This window comes from Theropithecus gelada, chromosome 6 (genome assembly GCF_003255815.1).
Source record: "Theropithecus gelada isolate Dixy chromosome 6, Tgel_1.0, whole genome shotgun sequence".
NCBI lineage: Eukaryota > Metazoa > Chordata > Mammalia > Primates > Cercopithecidae > Theropithecus > Theropithecus gelada.
In genome coordinates this window covers 56,034,077-56,059,347 of record NC_037673.1, presented here as the reverse complement: position 1 = coordinate 56,059,347, position 25,271 = coordinate 56,034,077, and the positions used below count along the sequence as shown (strand labels likewise).

At 38.5% G+C, this 25,271-nt stretch overlaps 1 protein-coding gene across 13 annotated transcripts in view; it reads left to right on the top strand.

Annotated features, from left to right (window-relative positions):
• Positions 1-25,271, top strand: part of PDE4D (phosphodiesterase 4D) — a 1,562,006-nt gene that overhangs the window by 1,377,889 nt on the left and 158,846 nt on the right. The window contains exon 8 of one of the 13 annotated variants that reach the window (XM_025387168.1): positions 324-956. The exons of 11 other annotated variants lie outside the window; for them this stretch is intronic. In XM_025387168.1, coding sequence (XP_025242953.1) covers positions 324-367 — 44 coding nt within the window. In that variant the 3' untranslated portion in view covers positions 368-956. Of the gene's footprint in view, positions 1-323; positions 957-25,271 lie in introns of those variants that run through there. One more of the 13 variants, XM_025387169.1, reaches the window with a different exon arrangement.

The following is a 25,271-nucleotide window of genomic DNA, read 5'->3' as shown; positions in this document are numbered from 1 at the left end:
ATTATTTTGATTTGGTTTTATTTTATTTTGATACCCCATATACATTCTTCTCACTTGCACATGAACAATGTCATTATGGTAATAATAACAATTATACAATATTAATTTCTGTCCCCATTGAATACTTGTTGAATGTTATTATGATCAGGAGCTGGTCCTCTTGGTTTGGACATTATGATTTGAAATGAATATTCTTTTTGAATGATTGGAAACTTAGTCATAAACTCAAGTGGTTTACAATAGTAACTCTTATCCCAGTAACCATAGCACCTGTTTGGAAAAATGTCTTCGGATCACTTGTTTGCAAATGTCTTTTTCCTTAGGCTCCTGGATGGAATTGAACCCATATACGTTACTTGACATGTGAAACATGTGTGACCCTGGCAGATGATTTGGCTGACCTTGAAAACTACAGCTGTTTAGTCACTTTGAAAACAATGCAATACAAGTGATTTACTAGGCTTCAGTTTTAACCATTTTATGCTGACTGGTGGAAATGCTAACCCTTCAGAAAGAAAAAAAGATTGTGAAACAATAGAAATGTACCATCGTGGGTATTAATGTCATTAATTTCAATACATTTTCTCACAAAAAGTGTAAAGAAGTCTTTGCTTGACCTTACAGAAAAAAACAACGTCCATGTGGCTTTATTTTGCTTTTTTTTTTGTTCTTTTTAAATTAATGAAGAAATCCAAGCTTTGACTTTTGTTTCTTCTCCACCCAAATCAAAAGCAGTCTATAATCTCCTGCAAAGATCAAAGCTTTTTGCTTACTATAAAGTATGTGCCCTGCGTAGGCATTACATGGTAGAAGGATAGCTTTCTGTTCCAAGAAATCTCTATTAGTTCTCTAGTTGCTATGTATATATTCTCTTTTAGCTAAAATATGGTTCAGTGAATGAGTCCTGAAAATTTCACTGTATATGCCAAAACATGTTGTATACCGTAAATATATAATATTTTATTCCAATTTTTTAAAATTGTGCTTCAATCAAAACAGAAGTTGATTTCTTTTTCCAGAAATTCAGAGTGAGCAGTCCAGGGCTGCTGTGGCTGCTGTAAAATCACCAAGGACCCAAAGCTTCTCAGATAATTTTTTTACCATTTCTAGATTATAGGCTTTGTCTTCATGGTTTGAAATGACTACAAGAGCCCTAGCCATGACAACTAAGTGGCCAGCAGCAAGATGGAGGAAAAAAGAAGTAATAGTACAGCCACTCCTGTTAGAAGGGACTTCTAAGAAATCCCACGTAATGCTTCTACTTACATCTCCTTGACTCAAATTTAGTGGTGCCACAAAAGAGAATAAGAAATATATATATTTTTCTGGCAAGTCTCTAGTTCAGGGATTTCAATCTCCTTTAAGCAAATGAGTCTTCTAACCTCTCCCTCTGGCTTGCCCAATCTCTCTCAAATCTCTTGCCATCCTGTCCTCCTTACTTTGGGAAAACCCAGCTGTGTCACTTTTACAGTCTGCCTTCTCCAATTCCTTACCTGAACTCCTGGGAAAAATAATCCCACATCACTTCAAGCTGGAATTCCAACAAAGTCACCTCATTGGACCCTCAGAGCACTTGACACTTAGTTCCTGCTGTGCCCCTCTCTCAGTCCTCTTCATGCTAATTTCAAACCTCTCCTCCCTCTTCTTAAGCCTCCTGAACCAGCAGTTCCTCATCTCCTTTCAGCAAATAACTTGTTGCTTTTTGAAGAAAGTCTGGGTCAAGGAATGAACTTCCTCAGCTCCTACATCCTCTTGCCATAGATGCCATCCATAGATCTCCTACTGACATCTATAATCCCTTCCTCCCTTCTGGTCTCAGTGGATGACGTTTCCCTTCTCCCTCCTGCTCTAAGTCAACCCCTGTATCTGGGCCCTTGATCCTCTCTCCTCCCAGCTTCCTGAGGTCCTTACTTCATCTGTTTTCCTTTCTATCTCTCACATCTTTAATCTTTAATCTTTACTTTTATTCTGGCTCTTTCCCCATTCATGTCTCTCACAATCTTAAAAACAATACACAGCAAACCACAGCAAAGTTCAGCTGACTCTTTATTGATCCTTTAGTTATTGATCTTCTCTTTTCAGTCAAGTTGCCCTGCCTCCTCATCCCTATTCCACTGTAGTAGGACTTTCTCACAACACCTCTGTTCCAGCTGCCCTCCCATGGTTAACAATGAACTCCTAATTGTCTTCTTAGTTCTTAGAGGCTTCTTCTTCTTAAACTCTTTCTTTGTTCATTTACTCAGTAAATACGTATTCAACATGTTTTTGTTAGGAGCCGTTTTGTTCCAGATAGTTCCACACTCTTCTTGCTGCTCTGAATACTTCTTTTCATTATTCTTCATGATCTGTCTTCCTGCCCCACTTTACCTCTTAAATGTCAGTATTCTAGAAGGTTCTTTTTGATTAATTTTCTCACTCTGTGTACTCTGTAGATGTTTTCATGTACCTCATAGTTGTATTTCCCATCTTATGAAGGTGAGTTCCAAAACTCTGTCTCTACTCAGAATGGGCACTTTCCCAGTTTCCAAATTTATTCACACAGAAACCCAATGTCCAATGATATCCAGCCGTTCAAATCCAGTATGTCCAGAGCTGGACTCATATTTCTTTGCAAATCTGTTCTTCCTGTCTCAGTTAGTGAAACACTTTTAGCCAACTTATAAGTCATGAACCCTTCTACCAAATCTGTCTGTCTGTCTATATTTATTTTTGAAACAGAGTTTTCTCATTCTGTCACCCAGGCTGGAGTGCAGTGGCAAGATTTCAGCTCACTGTAACCTCCACCTCCTGGGTTCAAGCGATTCTTGTGCCTCAGCCTCCCAAGTAGCTGGTATTACAGGTGTGCACCACCACACCCAGCTAATTTTTGTATTTTTAGTAGAGACAGTGTTTCACTATGTTGGCCAGGCTGGTCTCGAATTCTTGGCCTCAAGTGATCCGCCTGCCTCGTCCTCCCAAAGTGCTGGGATTACAGGTGTGAGCCACCATGCTCAGCCCCAAATGAATATATTTTTATTTTATTTTATAACTATTGATCAAATCCATGCTCTCTTCTCTAACCCGCTAATACTTCCCTAGTTCAGGCACTCACCAACTCTCCCCTGAATTACAGTACTAGTGCCTGAAATAGTGTTTTTGAAACTGTCGGTTGCATTTAGCATTTTATTTTAAAAATATGATACAGAAATGAGTAAAAAAATAAGAGCATAAAACCACATCTATAATATCAAAGATATAGTTTTATAAAATTATTGATACACCCATAGACATGCAAACACACACCGACATTTTGCCATGAAAATGTATTTCTTACTATAATTTTTAAAATTAGAGAACCACTTTCTTAAATGATCTATCTCTGTTGCACCTCTTCTTAGCTCTGGCCTTCCACGATGCCAGCAAATATATCTAGTTGAAAAATTAATCTGCAAATGTCACTCTTCTTAAAACCTTTTCATGCCTTCCCATCATCCATGATAAAATCAGATCTCTTTGGTATGGTACCCAAAGGCCCTACCCAGATATGTATTGTATCTCCTCTTCAGCCCAGCCCCTGCCTGACTCTTTCAGCAGCAAACTTCTTCCACCTATGTGCACCATGTTTCACAACTGTCTTCATTTACTCGTACTCATCTCACCATCTAGAACTCACTCCTCTCTCATAATTGCCTGGTTCACTTTATCTCATTTTAGAGGACACCTACAATTCAAGCCCAGTCCCCTTCCTCAGGCTGAGTCAGGCTCTTGTCCCAAACCTACCTCTAGCATACCTAATGAAATTGCTGTAAAAATTATAGTCTATGCCTCTTTATTTAAAAAAAAAACCCTGCCCACCAGTATAGCAATTATTTTGTTATAACCACACACAGCACTAGTGTGGGGCTCTGGGGCGCTATCATGCCAACTTACCTGTGTTCAATAGACCTGAAGTAGGGAAGATCAGCTGACTCTTTTACATCTCTTCTCAGAACATCTTGAAATGATTCTTGGGTGCAATATAAGAGCAAAACATGGAACAGTAGAAACCAGCATGGAAAACTTTTTCTCCTGTTTGAGAAAGTGGGATGAAAATGTGTCTCTTAATCCCTTTGGCAGAAGGGAGTAACTCGAAAGAAGTGGATGATGAATGATCTTCTCCACTTTGTCAGCCCTCTGAGCAGAATGAGGAAAATGTGAGAAGCGATGCCATTGCTATATTTGTTTCATTGACCATTATTCTAAATAACTCACATGGTCCTGAACAAGGACATGTTTTTGTGAAAAGGACAACATTTCTTTTGGTGTGTCTGAGTAGCATTTAACAAAAGCCTTATAGTGGTCAATGAAGGTTGGCCTTTCACCCGCTGCAACTGGAGAGTCTGTGAGAACACTATTTATTCAGCCACATGGAAACACTAGGGAGTCACGCCTGGGATCTGACAACTGTGCAGCCCCATGCCAGGTGCACAGAGAGTTGTTGTGATGAATGTCAAGAGGTGGTGGGGTTTTTCTGTTGTTTTTGTTCCTTCCATTTTCTTTCCCTTTGACTTGGACTGTGGTTTCATTCATTCCACCTCCCCACCCCCATGCAAGAATAGATCTCTGATCTCTTTCTCATACTTTATCTGCCCTAACATCCACTTTCCTTTTCCAGAGAGGAGAAGAACAACTCCACGGTGCTTTCCTTTATGTTTTGGGCCAATTTTGTTGTGTTGTTTTATGGTCTTGAACTGAGAGCTGCCTCAGCACTCAACACCAGCCCCTGGCCTGTGAGACTAATGAGAAAAGCAAAATGACTTCAAGTAAAAGGAAGTGGTTTGTGTTGTAGAGAGAAACTTGGAAAGAAACACCACCGAGAACACTAGGGGCCTTATTTTCCCTAATGTGTACAGTTGGGTTAACACATTTCAAAATAACCAGTCAATTTAGTTAATCCCATCAAACGACCTACTCAATACAGTAAAGAGGAAGGGAAAATAAACAAACGGTTCTTTGGATGACCGGTTTAGCTTCATGTATCCTTGATCTCACTCATTTCTAGGGAATAATTTCAACTCTTAAGGAAATGTGAACATCTATTTTGCAAACTATTACAGGCTAGTTTATACAAAAATACCTTTAAAAAAGTTGTGTTCATATTCAACATGTTTTCCCAGCTGTCATTAAAACAGGTAGAAACAATATGGTAGGCATAGAAATCTTGATTATAATGTGGGAAAACTAAGGTTAAAATTATTAGCAGAAATGCATTTCCTTCTTTTTCATCCCTCCACTGTCTGAACATCTCTCTTTCCTACTTCCTCCATTTTGCTATTTTCTTTGCTTTGTTTCTCTCTTTTAACTTCAATAATAACAATTCTATACGCCAAACACTGTGCTAAGACTGGGCATGCATGATCACATAAGGGAGGTAAAATTATTATTCCCATTTTGCAGAAGAAGAAACTGAGACTCAGAGAATTTAGGGATATGTCCCATTGTCATTATTCCAGAAAGTTGTGGAGCCAGGATTCAAAACTTGGCAGTTATATTTCAGATTCCATACCCTGTAAACAACACTCTACTGCCTCCCTCAAGTTTTATCTCAGTTCATTTGTTTCCTCTGATCTTCTCCTTTTCTCATGTTCTCTACTCTATTCCCTTGCCTTTTTCCTTTCCTTATATCTACCTCTTCTTTTTCCAGTCTTTTCCCTCACATCTTCCCATATTTGTCTTGTTTCCCATTCCTTGTCTAAATCTTCTCTTTTCTCCCCCTCTTCACCTTATTCATTCCCAGTTCCCTAAAATTATATCATTCTCCCTTCATGATGCCCCCTCATTCCTCGCTGCAGCATCACCCAGTCCAACTCTGTCCCATCTGTGATTCCTCACCTCTGCTTTCCTACCATCTCTCTCCCAAACACAAGGCAAAGTGAGGGTACGTTCCACTAGGAGAGCATGTGTCACTCTGCTGCCATACACAGAGAGTACCATGAGTGATTATAAAGAGGAATCTCATTCCTGCCAGAGAGCTCACAAATTAGGTTATTGTTGAACTTCATGTAGTCTTTAGTGACTGGAAAAAGATAATGCCTCTTTCTATGGTCACTACCAGGAAGTGAGCTCCATGCAGCAGATAGAAACCAACCGGAGAAATGTGAGATCCAAGCCAAGCACAGTTTCTACATGTTAGTCAATTGCAGGAAACACTGAGATGTAATGTAGTACTTTGAACAAACTCATATTACTCAGGTGACCATATTTTCAACCAGCCAGCATAGGACGGAAGAGTTTCATTTCCTTGAATCGAAGCTATTTGGTGACTTTTCCTGGAAACACTCTGAGGCTCCCAGGAAAGGATTCCAGATTCCCAAGCTACTGGCACAGAGTAAGCATCTTTTCTTCACATAGTAATTCACAAACATCCCTCATCACCATATGGCAATATCCTTACTGGATCAGCTCGGTTACCAAAAATAACTAGATCAAAATAAATGTCATTCCTACATGGACACAGGTGGACTAGGGTTTAGAAGTTTTGGGAATCATCACAGTTCTAGGCACCTGAAACTTCATCTTTTGTTTGTAGTAAACATGGTGTCTTTCTCAGGACTCTGCCCTTTGTTTATTTATATATCTGGTCTGGTTTTTGTTTTTTGTTTTCTAGAGAGAGTTCTCTGCTCTCCATAGTGTCTGCTTTCTCATCACCTGGGTTTGTGCATGGCTTGCTGTAGCTTCTCTAACCCCAATTTTAGGCCATCTGTAGATTTAAAAAAATTTTTTTTTTCCTCCTGACACCAATTACCTTAGTTGTAATTTCCCGTTTATAATTGCAATTTGAGCCTACAAACTTACAAATACAATGAGGTAACTTTCCACTGTGGTCAGGTATTATAGATTATTGGCTACTGGTAAATCCCTGAACAATTCAGACTTTTTTTTAAACAAATACTTTTTTGAGTATTCTCCCATGTGCCAGGCCCTAACCAAAGTTCTTGGGTTACATTGATGACCAAAAAGAAGCATTATCCCTGATTTTAGTCCCTATAATCTAGGGTCCAGGACAGGGGAAATATGCACCGTATTAATGAAATAATCAGTACTGAATGTAAAATTCCAAACTGAAGCATTTTATACGAAGGAAACATTCTATGAGAATGGAAGCCCAGAAGTCCAGTCTACACATGCTCCTGGAATTTTATGGGAAAATAAAAAGTCTGTCAGAATGGATCTTTTGAGAAGATTCCAGAAGTATGTTGGCCAATCAGAGAAAATGAGCAAGTGGATGCCAGAGGCCATTTCTTCCACTGTTGTGCTCAGTTTGCAGTGATTCTACTGCAGAGCTTGAAAGGCAAGTACTGGCTTCTCTTCCTCCTGTTCTTCCACCCAGAAAAACCATCCTTCTCCTCATCTTTCTTCTCCTCCTCCACCACCACTACTACCTATTTTGAGGCTGCCACCACCACACTATAACACATTCCTCCCAGCTCTAAGGCTCTGAATTTGGACCTCCCACATGACAGGACTCTAAATAATGACTAATCCATTAAGTCTGCTCCCTTTCCAAAATATTCAGTCAAATTTGAAATGCCTGGGGCCTCTTGTGTAGCCTTGGCTGGGCTAACTTCTGCACTTGCATTTCAAACACCCAGAATCAAGATTATATCTTAAGACTTCCAAATAAGTGCTTAGATGGCACAATAAAGATATTCAGGTTAAAAAAAAAAATCGAACGCGTCTGTTGTTCCTTTGCAAGGCCTAGTGATGGGAACCTCCTCTTGGAAATATTTGTTAAGCCATTCTCACTTGTAGTCACTCTTCGTACCAAATCTGTTGACAAAAAAGAAAAATTGAGGAGAGAGGGAGAAAGATAAAAGTTACACTAATCTTTTAACTAACCCATACAACCACAGAGAACCAGCCTCAGGAACCAACACTAAAATCTTAAGGGCTGTTTTTTCAGACTCTGAAAATTCTCCTAAATCCCCATCCCAGTATCATTCAAGCTCTTTACAACCGCTGTTTGTCCTTAGGCTGTAACTTGTGCCTGAAATTCCCACCCTAAGGTTCCCTTGTGGTATTTTTAATAGTGTTGTTTGATGCTGCAGCCAGCTTCTCTGCGGTTTGGGAGTTAAATGGGATACTGCGATATGGTGTGCTGTAATGGCTCTTGGAGAAATGTTAGTGCAAATTAAATTCCAAATAGGATAGCACCTGAAAGAACCTAGTCCTTTAGTGAAAGAGCTTAATACGGTGGGAAGGAAGGTTTAGAGAGTCTTACTGGCTCCTAAATGATAAAGAAGATACATGTAACCTGAGTTTGGAATTCATTTTGGACTCAGATACAGAGTATTTACTTTGAGACACTGGTCCTTAACCACCTGGTTCTTCCCTGTTTGCTTTTCTGCTTAGTTAAGCCCAAGGATGGGTATTAGTTTAAGAGAAAATGGTACTAAAAGGGAGGAGGGGAATAATTAACACCTTTGCTTAAAGCACCAAATCCCATGAGCTGATGACTGCCTAGGTTAGGCAATGACTACTACCACTACTAACAAATAGGTCTGGCATCTCCTATTCCTATCCTGACACCCAGGCCCAAGCTGAGCACAAGCATTACAGGATTCCACAGCCTAATGTCTGTCAGCTTTTCCTTTGAACAGTGGTTACATATCATTAGTGTATTTGAATCAAATGTGGGTTTAAGGTAGTGGAAAGATTTTTTTCTGCTATTGAGAACAGAATCAATTTTTTAAAATGTATACGTACACACACAGGTACACACACGCACACATCTATGTATTTTATTTTGGAAAATAGTTTTATTGCCAGTAGATCTTTATTGAATAACCTATCATCTATGGAGTTCCTATTTAAAAGTTTTCATTGGTAATGGGTTTATTCTAGACAGAACAGGTTATTTGTAAAATATAATTAGTAACCAATTAAAACAATAACAAATAACTTGTGTTGGGTGGTTACCATGCAGGTGCTGGGATACACTTTCTCTCTGCATCATCATTTCACCCTTTCCACACTGTGTGAGGTGTGAATCTATTGTCAATGTCTCCATGCTATAGATGAGATAAGACACAGATTTTTTTTTTATCATCTCCATGAAACAAATGAGAGCACTGAAGCTTAGAGAAGGAGAGAAGCAACAACTTGAAGGTTTAGTGTTTGAGGAATTGTAGTAAAAAGAAAAATGAAAAGTCCTCTCAAGTTCTACTGAAAAATCTTTTAAGTGTGTTTCTTTCCCACTTTTGCAATATAATTTTTCTCTTCTACCCTCAACTGAAATAAGATAACACAGCCTATACAGTATAGAACCAGGACTCTAAGGTCACTGACAACAAAGTAAAAGTCAGCAGTTTTGGAAAATGCATATTTTTTTCCTAGCTGAGGATGGGTTACCTTCATTAGTGACATAACTATGTCACCAAGTAAAATTATTGACTTGAATATCAATTCATTTCTCTATTAAGAAAAAGAGGAAATAACTCAGATATAAATGATGGAAATTAGGAAGACATTTGAAAATGACTTTACACCAAGAAATCACATTCTGGTGGGCCTAATATAGTATAGGAGATATTCGTAACTGGTTATCTTCATTGAAAGATTATAGAGACTAGAGAATAGGAAGGTTAAGTAAAAACTATTCAAATGATAAAATTTTATGTAAACAAGTAACCTAACCAAATACTGTATTTCACTGGACTTTGTTGTAGACAAAGAGAAATTTTGGCAAAAAAAAAAAAAAAAAAAGGAAATACAGTTACTAAGTTAAAGCTCCTGCATTTATATTATAAATATTTCTAAATCCAGTTTAAGATTGTGGAAACAACAACAGAACTATAAGAAATTCTAAATGCCATTTAATGAACGTGTTGAAAGAGTAGAGATTTCAACAGTGTCAAAACCTGTGATCTTCAAGGGTCAAAGTAGAGGTGAGTTTACAGAATGCTCGCTCTGGGTTCTGATTTCACCAATTCAGTCACACTGCTGCCCAATTCAATGAAAAATGTAGGCAGCTTTGTCAAGCAATGAATTTTATCAATTTATTCAACACTGAATTCATCTTAGGAATAATTTAAGGGTTTAGACAATGTTTGAGGTTTTACTTTTAAAGAATCTTCCAATTTAACTAAAAACTCTTGTATTTCCTTTCTACTTTTCAAATATCGTCTTTGTCCTTTACCCTCCATTGTAGCTTAAGATGTGGTTATCTTGTATTACAAGGTATATTTAAAACCATTCAATATTTAAAACCAAAAACACTCAATTTTAAAAATTTAAATGGAACTGCCACATATTCTTGACTTTTGGAGCTATATGGCAGTGGTCCCCAACCTTTTTGGCACCAGGGACTGGCTTCATGGAAGACAATTTTTCCATGGATGGTGGGGAGAGGGGTTGGTTTTGGGATGAAACTGTTCCACCTCAGATCATCAGGCATTAGATTCTCATAAGGAGTGTACAACTTAGATGCCTCACATGCACAGTTTACAATAGGATTCACAATCCCACTGATCTGACAGGAGGTGGAGCTCAGGTGGTCATGCTCACTTGCCTGCTGCTCATCTCCTGCTGTGCCACCAGGTTCCTGACAGGCCATGAACCGGAAGCAGTCTGTGGTTTGGGGATTGGGGATCCCTGCCTATAGGGGCCACAAATGTGAAAGAGGTGTTCGGGGGGAGTATATTTCTAACTTGAATATACTCTTTTCAGCATTTCTACTTATTTTATCAAAAGGTAAATTTTTTACTCAGGAAATAAAACAGTAGGCAATTGTTTTTTATAGTTTTTCTGTACAGAGCCTTATTCAATTATATTAATGTAATCCTATTGCGCTGCTCAACAGAATCAGAATAAGAAGAAATTCTAAGTACAATTTGAAAATAAAAGTATCTTTCAAGAATTTGCACTGTAGTGCATTGTTTGATTTGGAAGCAAACAAATCAGACTACTTCCATTTCTTAATGAAACAACTAACTCATTTGCTAACTTTCAACTGGCTCTCTTCAGTGGCTTTGAGAATGTTGCATTTCCATCATACCTTGCCTGTAGTACCACTTTGCCTAGAACTCTTTTCAGTTGAAAATATTTTAAAAGATAATCGATTCTTATACTTCAAAATCCAAAATGTATCCTAGGGCTGGATGCAGTGGCTCATGCCTGTAATTCCAGCATTTTGGGAAGCCGAGGTGGTTGGATCACGAGGTCAGGAGATCGAGACCAGCCTGACCAACATGGTGAAACCCCATCTCTACTAAAAATACAAAAATTAGCCGGGCGTGGTGGTGAGCACCTGTAATGCCAGCTACTTGGGAGGCTGAGGCAGGAGAATTGCTTGAACCTGGGAGGCGGAGGTTGCAGTGAGCCGAGATGGCGCTATTGCACTCCAGCCTGGCTGACACAGAGACTCCATCTCTCTCTCTCTCTCTCTCTCTCTCTGTGTGTGTGTATACACACACACACACACACACACACATACACATACACATCCTAGGAAGGATCAATTATTAACAGCTTCTTGGGTATTATGTAAACAATCTTATGCATATACAAGCAAAATACGTATTGGCTAGCACTCTTAAAGACATAGGAAAGGGCTGAATCTCACCAAGTTAATATTTCAAAAGGTGTCTATCGAAAAGGAAAAGGAAAGCTTCCTACAGTTAAGTGTATTTTTCTTTTTAGTTTAAAAAGAATAAGAACAAGATTTTGGGTATGTATATGTGTGTGTGTGTGTGTATGTGTGTGTGTGTGTGTGTGTATATATATATATATATATATAGGAGACGGAGTCTTGCTCTGTCACCCAGGCTGGAGTACAGTGACACAATCTTGGCTAACTTCAACCTCCACCTCCCAGATTCAAGCGATTCTCCTGCCTTAACCTCCCAAGTAGCTGGGACTATAGGAATATGCCACCATGCCCAGCTAATTTTTGTATTTTTAGTAGAGACGGGGTTTCACTATGTTGGCCAGGCTGGTTTTGAACTCCTGAACTCAGGTGATCCACCCACCTCAGCCTCCCAAAGTGCTGGGATTCCAGGCATAAGCCACGGCACCCAGCCAGATTTTGGGTTTTTAAACCTATTAAACTTATCTTCGGATACATATTTAAAATTTTCCTTAACTGTAAATGTGTTTATGTTCACTAGAAACACCACATAATTTGGGAGACATGGAATTATGTAGGTGAAATCAGTGGTTTTCAATTAGGGCTTGATAATATTAGATACAGTATATCTTTTATGGCATTCACACATACTCTTTAGGGATACCCTTTGCAATTTTGGAATAGTGTTTTTCTTGCTTACTTCAGTGGATTTCTTATATCTTTAGGAAATATCTGCACATTCATTGTAGGTGAATGTAAAATTGCATTTTAAATCCATTCGTTGGGAATCTCACTTCTTAAAAATCATACAGGAAAATTGATGTACATTTTTAGTAACTGAGCTGTTCAGTAAATTTCTTAAGATTATTTTCTCATAATGTCTGTACATCAAAAGCGAAAAGAACCTGTCCCCTTCTCTCTGTATGCAAAATTCCAGAGAAGCACTGAGAACGAGAAGAAGATGAAAGATTAGGAGGAGCACACGTTTCCCAGCCTGCCAGCCTGGGTTTAATTTCACTTTCCCAAAGTATTTCCTTGGTAAATTCAGAAAAATCACTGGACCTCCAGGAGCCTCATTTCCATTACTGTCACGTGGGATAGTGATAACACTATGGATCATTACAAAGATTAAATTAATTAAACTGTATGGAGAGTGCTCCAAAAGTTGAGTTGTTGAGTACTCACAAAAAGCATTCAACAAATATACCTTTCCCCTTGAACATGATCATTCCATTAAATTCATCCTTTATTTTCTTTAAGAAAAAAATCTGTGTTCTGCATTTTCATACTTACTTTTCATGGATATATAGTCTGTAATAAAAACAGCATATTATATTAAAACATACCTTTAAAAGAACAAAGACATTTATAAAACAACAACAATCAGCTTCTGGATGGTTTCCCCCCTGCCCACCCCCACCCCCATTAAACCCTATTAAAGGGTCTCTAAAAGGGAAATCCAGAGATCTGTGTATTTGAGTTATAACCCTAGGTCAAGCAACTTAACTAGGCTGATATTTTGGCTTGATGTGATTTATATGTAACCTTTTAAGCAATGTATATTAAATCTGTACTTTTTACTCATCTACTTGATTGCAAGCTCCTGCAGGATAAACTGTTGAACCCAAATGTTGTAAACTTCATGGTGCTTAGATATAAACTCTACAGACTTCATCAGTGTTTAACAAATACTTGCTTAAGAAACACAAAGTCCTATTGTATCAGCCAATTAACTATGAAGCTAAATTTAATAACTGAAATATCATAGAGGTTAATATTCAAAACACCACTCATCAAAATCATTGAGTATTATTTATTTATTTTTGCTTTCTGGAGACATACGTGTACCCTTTATTTACTCTGTCTCATTTTGTCATCTCTGGACATACCATTTACGGCGTTTTAGTTATTCTGGATAAATCACTTTGCATGAAATAATAGGCTATTATGGCTGGAAAGGATTTCACTGATCATCAATGCAAGCATTGATTTTAGAAACAAGGAAAGTGAAACCAGAGACAGCCAGTGACTACTCTCAGTACTCAGAGAGGTCATGGTTGGTCAGAGGTCAGAACTCACATCTCCTGACCCACAGCATGTTTGGCTTTCTACACAACTGACTGCCTTAGTTAAGGACAGATAATTCTTTTCTCTTTAACAATAGAAAATTAGACTGATTAAAGTCATAAAAGATGTTGCTCCTTTATAAGCCATAGAGAAACCCCTGATGGTTTCTTTATTTGGACCTGTGATCTTTAAAGCATGTGACTAGTGGCTATAATTGGATTAAAGTGAAAACATGTGATTGTGCAGGAGTTAAAGTACCTTTGCCTTATTCTGCTTTGATAGCCAGCTTCAGTTGCACATCATGACAAGCAGTGAACCAACATCAACCCTGTGGAATTAAAACTTTAGACTCTATCACAAGGTTTTCCAAGTTCAAAGCCCACTAATTTATTATTGGTTCCAGGTTCTAGGTCTAGAATCAAGTCAGCTGGGACATCAAATACTTGTTACAAAATGACATTTGAATGAGATAATTATAAATAACACTAGAAGCACATGAATTAAAGTATTGCCTGAACACCAATTTTCTTAGGTAGGATATTGGGATGTCCTTTGCTTTATCACTTTGCAGTGATATGAGAAGTATGAGATACTATGTTTTGCAAAACTGTATTAATTATAATATTTATTGAGTACTTACTATGTCCTATACACAGTCCAAGTTTTTCATGTACATATTATTATTTAACCTTCACTATTACGCTTGCAGATGGATACTTTAATTAACTCGCTCAAGGACATGTACAATAAGGGGTACAGCTGAAGTCCAGACTGGGTCAGGCTGACTCCACAACCTCTTAATCCCTATATTAAATTGATATCTCTGCCCATGCTATACATCCACTTGATCTTTAGGTTGATTTATTGATAGTGACATTTAATTTTTGTTTTCTTCAGAATTAAATTTTTACTGTAAAAGCTAGTCAAAGGAACTGAAGTTTGCATTTGAATAAAAGTGTAGAGTTAACTGAGGATTTGCATATTCTCATTCCAAGATGAGAAGGGAGGGAGGGAAGGAAGAAAGAAGGAATGGAGGGAGGAAAGGAGAAAGGGAAGGAGGGAAGGAGGAAGGGAGAAAGGGTAGGAGGAAGGGAAGAAGGAAGGGAGAGAGGGAAGGGAAGGAAGAAGGGAGGGAGGGAGAAAGGAAGGAAGGAAGGAAAGAAGGGAGGGAGGGAAGGAAAAGGTAAAGGAAAAGAAAGGAAATAAAAAGTGACTTTGTTCCTCTATAGAATCTCTATTAATAAATGTTATTTTAAAAAAATAAAAATAAAGTTATTTTTCATGAATACAAATTTTAGAACATATTTTTCAGTGTTCCTTTAAATCCTACTTAACTCCCAAATAATCCATTACTTACATTTCTTTTTTTTTTTTTTTTTTTTTTGAGACGGAGTCCTGCTCTGCTCTGTCACCCAGGCTGGAGTGCAGCGGCATGATCTCAGCTCACTGCAACCTCTGCCTCCTGCTTTCAAGCAATTCTTCTGCCTCAGCCTCCTGAGTAGCTGGGACTACAGGCTTGTGCCACCACGCCCGGCTAATTTGTTGTATTTTTAATAGAGACAGGGTTTCACTCGATCTCCTAACCTCATGATCCGCCCACCTCGGCCTCCCAAAGTGCTGGGATTACAGGTGTGAGCCACCATGCCCAGCCCATTTCATTCTTTATAACCATCATGAATTCCCACCTAGTTTGAGAACCACTACTTTTGTATGGTTTCCACCCTTTATGTGATTCCAGAAAAGCATGTCTTTAAGCAAAATTTAGCAAGAAGTCAAGCCAATCAATAATTGCTTGAAGTCAACTTTTCCAGAATAAAACTGTGTAAGGGACTTTGAATTTGAAGGTTACAATCTAAAGTTTGCTTTGAGATGGGAATAATACATAGTGTTGGGGATTATTGTAAACCTACGTGATCTAATTGGAAATTAGAATTGAAAGCGGGAAAGTGAAGGAGGAGAGAATGAAGGTTGGGGAGAAAAGAAAGCGATTTAGGAGACTCTATAGGGAGGAAAGGATGGGATGCATTTCAGAAACAAAATACTAACAGTAAACAGAAAAAAGAGAAAGCAGTCATGAAAATTCCTAAGAGGGCTAGTGGAATGCTAGCATGAACTCATTTACCATCCTTTGATATTTAGGGGCTCTATTGCCTTGTAATTTCATCACTGTTAATTTTCTTTCCTCTTATCTTTTTCCCTGCAGTTATTATCATTCTAATATTCATTCATTCATTCATTTACCTGAGTTTTCAGGCTTGTGCAGAGACAACAGGGTGGGGCCAGGTTGCAAGATTGTGTTCCCAACTTGGAAGTAACGTGGGTAAGGAAAAAGTCACGGCTGGCCTTAGGAGACACAAGTTAACCACGTCCCATGGGTCAGTGGAAGAAAACAAGGGAATAATTAGAAAATTGTGCAACATCAGAAGGGAGCCCCTGGAGCTATAACAGCAAGAACCTCCAGACCCTATTCCCTTTAAATCCCCTTTTAAAAGGCACCAAGTTAGATGCTGAGGAAAATTCCAAGATGAGTGGGATACAGGTCTGACCTTCAGGAACGTGTAGGCTGCCTGCCGATGTCCACAACATCTTCCCTTTCATATGCCTAATACATTAACGTGGGCCACTCATTTAAAGTTTTAAAAATTTCATTTAGCATTTAAAAATTCGTTTGACAGAAGAGATGTTTCAAATAAATAGTCTTCAAAAAAAGCCCGGTCTATAAGTCTCCTTAATATAGCCATCTGCTTTAGGTGAAGTGAGACAGTAGGCCTGGAGCCTCACCTGGTTGCCTCTTAACCACATTTACTTTCCAGGAGAAGCCTCTCACCAACTTCCTCAGAACCTCCAAAACACCAAGGAACAAGATCCTAAAATTGTCCGTAGTCTTAACTTTGTTAATAACAGACTGCATGCCCCTGGAAAAACTATTTCACTTCTCTAGGCCTCATCAACAAAACAAATGTGGTCTATAATACTTTGTAAGATGGTTTCAGTTGTAAACAGCCTGAAAACTGTTAGTACAACTAATTTGGGCAAGCAGGTTGGCTACAGATAAAGAACAGAAAGACTTAGACAGTGGTATACATTACTCTAGAATATTTTTATTATGTAAGTACAAATAAATGGGTATCTAATTGTTACTTTTCAGATAGCAACATTTGTAGGAAATGTATTTTGTTAGGAATTTTAAAAATCACTAAACAGATTGCCGTTTAGTTTACATTTTCTTCTCACCTGTGGATCCCGAAACCGCTGAACTTTTCTTCTGCCACATAAGTCAAATACCCATTTATAGTTTTTAACTCTTTGGCCCCTGAAAATAGAAGATTATTCCTGATTTTAAAAGTGGAACTTGTATGCATGTATATAATTTTTATCTTTAAAGGAATACTCTAATGATTCCTGACTCTAGCCAGACCTTTGCAACCTTCAAAGAAGGATTATCTCCTTGGCCCTAAGATGTAACATTGTTAACCTTTTATGACAGAATCACATCAAGGAATATTACATCTCTTCTAGTTCCTGGACCATATCTTTATGATAAGAATGTTTGCTTGCCATCTCAAAATATTGACCCTCTGGTACAATCACTTGTATCTACTTGAATATAGATGTCTTATTACTATTTCTGGAAAATATCCAGTAACAAAATTTTCTCTGAAACATTGTTATTAAATTTTCTCAAAAATAGTTTTTAACCTTCTGTACTAGAGCTCACTATAAGGTAGTCTTTAGTTTAAGAACTTCAACACTCTCTGATTTTGGTTTACCATTTTCATTTGTGCAAAATGAATGTGTACGTAAGAATCTGTATTTCCAACCCAAAGAGGCATTATAATGACCATTAACATTTCGATCCAAGAAATAAACTAATTCTACCATCCCTGAGTGTATACCCTGCCCTTCTCACTCCTGTGTTCTTTAATTAGACCCAATGTGCAGGACATGACTTGACTGAAATTTATAGCCACATTGAGACATGCAGCTAAAGAAAGCTCTTAGCCCAGGCATCATCTCAAACTTTTAAAGCAATAGGATCATTTGACAGAAGTGTGACTCTGTAGTAATTACACAGGTGCAAGTTATAACTACTTTATCTGCTGCCAGCATCTCTGTTGCCCTTAAGAAGTATGATGTCTTCTAGCCAACATGGCTATTCATATGGGACTGAATCTGCACATGTTTGAATTGAGTTTTTCAGGTTTAGAAATGTGATATTATTTTACCCTTATGCACCTTCCACAATCCTACTCCTCTCTTAGGTGGATCAGAGTTTCTGGAATCCATCATCTTTAGTTCTGCAATTTACATCTCAGACTTACATGTTTCTAGGCATAACTGCAAGTATGGCACCATGAAGGCCTATGAAACCTAGACTTGTATGTATGTGACAGTAGACATTGAAGTTTGTTGTAGGACAATGTTTCTCTGTCATGCTAGGAAAAGCCCTCCAGTTCCTCAGTTCCTCCTCCTCCACACGAGAGAGTATTTTTTTTTTTTTTTTCTAAAATGCAGTTAAGGCCAGGCACAATAGCTCACACCTGTTATCCTAGTATTTTGGGAGGCTGAGATGGGCAAATTGCTTGAGCCCAGGAGTTTGAGACCAGCCTGGACAACATGGCAAAACCCCATCTCTACAAAAAAAAAAAAAAAAAGAAAAAGAAAAAATAACCGGGTATGGCATTAGGTTCCAGTAGTGCCAGCTACTCAGGTGGCAGAGCCTCAAAGGCAGTCTCCTATTGAGACTGCAGTGAGCTGTGATTGCTTCACTGCACTCCAGCCTAGGCGACAGTGAGACCCTGTCTCAAAATAAAATCCAATTATGATCATGCCTCTCTCCTGTTGATATCCATCAGAGTCTGCAATGCCTACAGGGTAAAGTTTAAACTTCCTTCACCTAGAAACAGTGTTCTGCGGTAAAATGACCAGGGTCTTTGGTATTAGATACACCTGGCCTCAAAAATGGGTCAGCCCAGGTGTAGCCTTCCCCATCTTCTGTTTCCTCATCTGCATAATGGAGTAACAAACATTGTCAGGAGGTTACTGGAGTAATTGTGTGAGATACCAAACGTAAAAAGCCTGGCACAAAATAAATGCTCAGTAAATGTAAATGTCCTGTCTTTTGCCTTTCCCTCATTGTCTGCTACTTACCTTTCTAGGTTGCTTTCTCCCACGTGTACCCCTTTCCTTCCGAAGCACTCGTTGATTCCAGGTTGCAGTGTATAGTCTCCTGATCAAGCCAAGCTCTCGCACACCTCTGTCACTTTTGCATATATTGTTCAGTCTCCCTGTAAGTCTTCCCTACCCTCACCTTTTATAGAAACTGCAAGGTACCTACTTGCCCCTTGAGATAGCTATTCCTGAATTTCTCCCAAATTTAACCATTCCTTCTCTATGCTTTCGTAAATCTTTCACATACCTCTTTCATCCTACAATGTCATAATATTAGTTGGTTTTATCTGTCTTCCTTAATGTATCCTTAACTCCTGAGGGTGGATGCTACATCTTACTTATCTATGAAACCCCAGAAAAGAAAATGTAATCAAGCTAAAATGGCTCACTCATTTCCTAGCAAATATTGGATAAATGATTAAATGGATGATACAGGGGGCAGAATAAATATGGTTTTGGAAAAGTGACATGGCTGCTGATCTATCAGTGCAAAAAGGAACACACCCACCCCCTACATGGTCAAAATCATTGAAGGTAAGAAACTAGATGGCTTGTGAATAATAACAAATGAAGTTGTCTTTCTGTAGGAAGTCTTAGAAAATGTAATCTTGGGAGGCCAAGGTGGGCAGATCACAAGGTCAGGAGTTCAAGACTGGCCTGGCCAGTATGGTGAAACCCCATCTCTACTCAAAATACAAAAATTAGCCAGGTGTGGTGGCGCGTGCTTGAAGTCCCAGCTACTCAGGAGGCTGAGGCAGGAAAATTGCTTGAACCCAGGAGGCGGAGGTTGCAGTCAGTCAAGATGGCGCCATTGCACTCCAACCTGGGCAACAGAGCGAAATTCTGTCAAAAAAAAAAAAACAAAAAAAAACAAAAACAAAAGAAAAGAAAATGTCATCAAGCTAAAATGGCTTTGGCTTTCCTTCAGTAAATGGTTACTGTGGGAATATATGTTAAATGAATACCAATACTATGATGAGAAACACATGCACTAAACAGCTATAGTTCTGATGCCATTCTCAAATCTGAAACTTTGCCCAATTTCAGAGACAAAAGTGAAGTAATATGTATCCCCAGTGTTTAGCTTTTCTCTTGCCATGGATACTAACAGTGAGATTCCTCAGGGACTGTTCCTTTAACCTTGTTAGGGCTGCTAGGGGCTATTGTGCCTTTCACAACACAGCACCTGCAACTGGGAATAATTGAAATGTTCTGCCATTAGCTACTCCCAGCAGAGTATTCTGGGTCACATGGAAAGTGTCAGAAGCATATAAATTACTGATACATTTTTCAATCCCATAGTCCCTCAGGGTTGGTGTTTTTCTCTTTTGAAAGTTTCTCCTTTAAGGCTGGGCACAGTGGCTCACGCCTGTAATCCCAGCACTTTGGGAGGCCGAGGTGGGTGGATCAAGAGGTCAGGAGATCGAGACCATCCTGGTTAACACGATGAAACTCTGTCTCTATTAAAAATACAAAAAATTACCCTGGCGTGGTAGCAGGTGCCTGTAGACCCAGCTACTGGTGAGGCTAAGGCAGGAGAATGGCGTGAGCCCAGGAGGCAGAACTTGCAGTGAGCCGAGATCGCGCCACTGCACTCCAGCCTGGGCGACAGAACGAGATTCTGTCTCAAAAAAACAGAAAAAAAAAAAAAAAGTTTCCCCCTTAAAATATTCTTTTTAAAATCTAAGTTAATTTCATAGACACTATTTCCATTTTTCTAATGAATAATACTGTATCCTTTCCTAGCTATACTACAAAGTTTTTCTTTGCCTTGTAAACCTCTTTAGATTTATGATTTCTAGCCCCCAAAATAATTTTTGTTCTTATATCCAATTCCTTCCCTGACAGTTCTTTCACAATAGCTTCTTTTCTCCTGTAAAACCCTACATAAACTCCAAAAACATTTCTGGTTTTGGAAATCCTAATGCAAGAGGTCGCATCACTAACGCAAACGTAGAAATCCTTGTACCAAAGGACAGAGGTGCAAGGAAAGTTGGGAGTTGGTGGGAAAGTGAGGAGGACTCTTTGGCACCTGGGCAGAGGTACAGGGAAGCCAGGATGGAGACAGGAAGGAAAGTTTCTCAGCTTCTCTTGTGCCTACGGTTCGTGCTTAGGCGTCTGCAGCAGCCCCAAGGCAGGTGAGGATGATCAGCTGTTCCAGTTTGCCTGGCACTGAGGGATTTCCTGGGATATGGGGCATTCAGTGCTAAAACTGGGAAAGTCTTGGACAAATTAGGACAAGTTGGTCACCCTACCTTTCCCTTGCTGCTGCTGTCCTTTTAAAGTCCTCATTCCTTTGAAAATTGCAGTGATCTTCAGTTCTTCCTGATTTTATCTGTATACAAATATTCAAAGAGCTTGGACCAGAACATTTCTCAGAGAGAGCTCTACTTACAGGAAATGTTATGTGACAGAGCAGGATAGCAAATAGATGTTACCTGTGGCAACTCTAATTGCTTGTTCATGACTGTCTGGAGTAAAGGGTTAATAGTTTCTTGCATATCCTCCGAGAGAGTATTACAAATGCTATTCTGCACCAAGCTCTTTTTAATTTAAAAGTATATCTTGGGGCCCTTTTGTATGGGCTTATACAGATCATGATCTAGAGATAATGATCATTCTTATCTGACACATAGTATTACATTATGTTATGTGCAAAAACCCATTTAACTCTATTGATAGTCTGTGGATCATTTCCAGTTCTTACTACAATTAATACAAATAACACTGCAGGCATCCTTGTACCTGAACATCTTTGTGAGTTTACCCATTGAATACATTCTTAGCTGTGAAACTGAATTTAAAATCTTCATAAATATTGCCAAGCTGTCTTCTAAAAAGACTATATTAAGTTACAATACCACCATCAACATTAAAAATGCTTGTATTTCCATACACACGACCCTGAGATTCAAAAAAAATATTTTCCCTGTCTAATTTAATTGCAAAGAAAATTAATCACCTTTCATACATTTATGGGCCAGTTCCCTCCTACCTCCAAAGACTCATTAAATCAATTATCTTGAGGAGTTTATTTTTTATTGATATGTTAATGTTTTGAGTATATTAAGAAAATGAACTCTCCTCATTTGTGTAAAACTGTTTTAAAAATTTTAATTTGTTTAAATTAAAACAAATTTAATTTACTTTTTTAAAAAATCATTTAGTCTCAAAATATTTGAGTAGTCAAATTCATCTTTTTCAGATGGTTTCCGGACACCCTGTATCTTTTATCCTTGCTTTAGCTGGCATTCGGTGCAGTGCCTATCACAAAGTAGATCTCAATAAGTGTCTTTTAAATAAATGGACAATGAATGAAAGAATAAGTGAAGGATATAATTTATTCTTTTTATTTCTCCTCATGCTATGTAGATTTGCAAAATGAATAGCAAAACATATCTTCGAACAGAATTTTATGGCCCAGTATCTTTAGGCAGGGCTTTTGCTGTTTTGTTCAACATGGTGTCCCTATCATCTGCACAGTGCTGGCATACGGGAGATGTATATATTGAATGAATAAATAAATATAGAGAATGATGAGATAAATAGAACATGGATGGTTTGGAGTTCATCCTCCTGGGCTAATGACAGACATTTCTGGAAGTGCTGGGTTGCAAATAAGCCCAGACCAGAGAAGATTGTGTTTAAAGGCCCAGAATCTCAACTGATAATCATCAGGGTCTCAGATTTACTTTTTTCTTTCCAAGTAAATTAAACTGGAGTGATAAGAAAAAGAAAAATGGTTGTGACCATCAACCCTAGGACTAGGGACCACATTTAATAGAATTCATAATGTCCCGAACATCTCTGCTGTGTTTGAAAGGTTAAAAATTTCCTAGAGAAAACAGCTTTTGCTACTACTTGCCAAAGTACTCATAAAACGGACTGATTGCTAAGAACAGAAAACAAACCAAATCAAAATAAAATGAACCAAAAAGCAACAGAAATAAATGTGCCTTAATGTAGTTGGATGATTACCACATCTGCTCTCCTCAGACCACCAGCCTTCAGAGTAAGGGCACATCCTTCCAAGTAAGTACATCCTTGTCAGAGACATTTGGTGAGGTGCAACCCCTTCAATGTGTCAGTTTCCTGGGTCATTTGGGGTCTTAGGAAAATCCTCTTGTTGGTGCACTGAATTGCACATGCATTATGTAACTCATTGCAACCCAATAGCTGAACTCATGGTTTCATAGCTATTAAAATATGCCACAAACCAAACCACCTGTGAGGCGCCAACTCAGCAAATGCGCCTTTTCAGAAAGCAGTCATAAAAGGTACAAAAAATGAGGATGAAAGAACCCTGAATAACAACCTAGAGCTCATATATTTGGAGCCATGAGGAAAAGTGTTCCATGTAAGTTGAAGGAAGATGGCAGTTAGGAGCATTGGTGTTGAAGACCACCCTCACTATGAGAAAGGGTCATATATATAATGTGGAATGAATCAGAGCTACCACTGTGGGTCCCCTGTTGGAAAAACTGCAATTTTGGATAATTATGTGCAAGCACCAGGAGAAATGCCAGATGTTAGAATCCATGTTTAATGTGAAAATTGCATTTTGTTGTTTGCAGAACCTCAATATATAGCTTTCTCTATAAAATGTGAGCATATTTCTGAAGGAAAGAAAAATGCCAGGGTTGCATTTTAACATCCTGTTACGTTTTAGTTAAATTCAAAGGAACATGACTTTTCAAAGAGAAAACTCTGTCTCTCTCTCATAAAATAGCATTAAGTGGTTCCAAACATATCTTAGGTTATAATTGAAATTGGACTCTGTGGAACAAAATTAATGATGGTTTGTTCTCAAAGGCCCATTGTCCTGTTGATTTTATCAGTTATTCTTTGTTAATAAGGTGGTAATGTGGGCTTAAGAGCTTCCACTACTGGGAGAATCCAAAGAATTATAGATAAGTAAAATTGATGTCAAATATTATGACTTTTTCTCTTTCATTCTTGTACTCTATCTAGTTGCCTCATCTTTTTTTCTAAATATTAGTTGTAGCTCAAATTCCCTAGGGACAGCTTACATGCTAGCTTTATGAGGGAGGTGAGTCATGCAATCCCAAGAAAGCAAACATGGATTTGGGGGTGAAAGGAACAGCATTAGGGAAGAAGAGAAACCAAGTACAAGGTAATGCATTGCCAAGCTTGTCAGAGCTTCACAAACACACACACACACACACAAACACACACATCTAGTTGTTAAGTTACAAGGAACATTGCCTGTGAGACTGCGTCTTAGAACATTCCACATGGAGGAGAAAGGGTGAGCAATTTTTCTGTGCATGGGTCTTTTGTCTCTCATTGGTCAAAGTTTGCTTCATGGGACCCTTGACCCTCCCAGAGTCCCTGGGGAATACAGAGCCTCTGTGCATCTCACATGTAGATGGATGGCTCCTGTCAAGTCAGAGGCCATTGCCCAGGCTATGCCCGCAAGGACAGGGAGGCAGAAAACATGAAGCAATTGCAGTGATAACCACTGCTTTACTGGGGCTGCTGTGGCATGCCTGGGAAACTGGGAAAGTGGCTTATGCCCAAGGGGTAGGGTGGGCAGAGCTGTCCTGGGGAGGCCACAAACAGGACCTAGTGTACTCTTCTACAGTATACTAGCAGAATTAGAATGAAACAGACAAGAAATTTATTAAATTAAGCTTTTGTAGTGTCCTAATGTAGTGCACTGTATTTTAATGCTGTGTCTTCTGTTGCTTGAATTCCTAATTTGTACCAGGTGTTGTGCCAAATGCTTCAAATAAATCATCTTGGGGAATTCTCGTGACTCTATGGACTCCAATTTACAAATGAGAAAACTAAGATTTAACTTGCTCATCTTCACCAAGCTAGGAAGTGACAGAGTTAACATTTGAATCCAGGTCTAAAGCCATTGGTCTCCTATGCCATAAAATCAGCATTCATTTTGCTACTCTTACTAGAAAATCATTAATCCTAGCTATGAATTGTAGTGAGGAGGAAAGTTATTTTCTGTTTCATGCTTATGAAAAAATCTCTACCTTTTTCATTTTGTGTTTCATGCATGTAACAATATTTTCAGAGGTTTTGTGTGTGTGTAAGAGAGTGTGTGTATATGTATTGTATATTTACAGACAGAAAAAAATTTTGAGATTAATTTTTCAATTCTCTAAGTCATAAAAGAATGGAAAAACAGAAATGAACAGGGAGAATTTTTGATCCCAATGTATTCTTTGACATACACTGATCATAATGCTAATTTTAGCAAAAGAAATAAAGAAATCCCTGGTGCAATGGGATGATTGACCTTCCTTTAGCAGAACAGTGTTGACTTGTTACCATTGTTAAATCAGACTGAACACATTCAACAACATGATCATTTTTACTTGTAGGTTTGAACTGACAAGGACATTTCTAGTATATCATGTTGGCATCAGGTTAATAAGCTCTAAGCAAAGCTGAAAATGAATGCTACTTC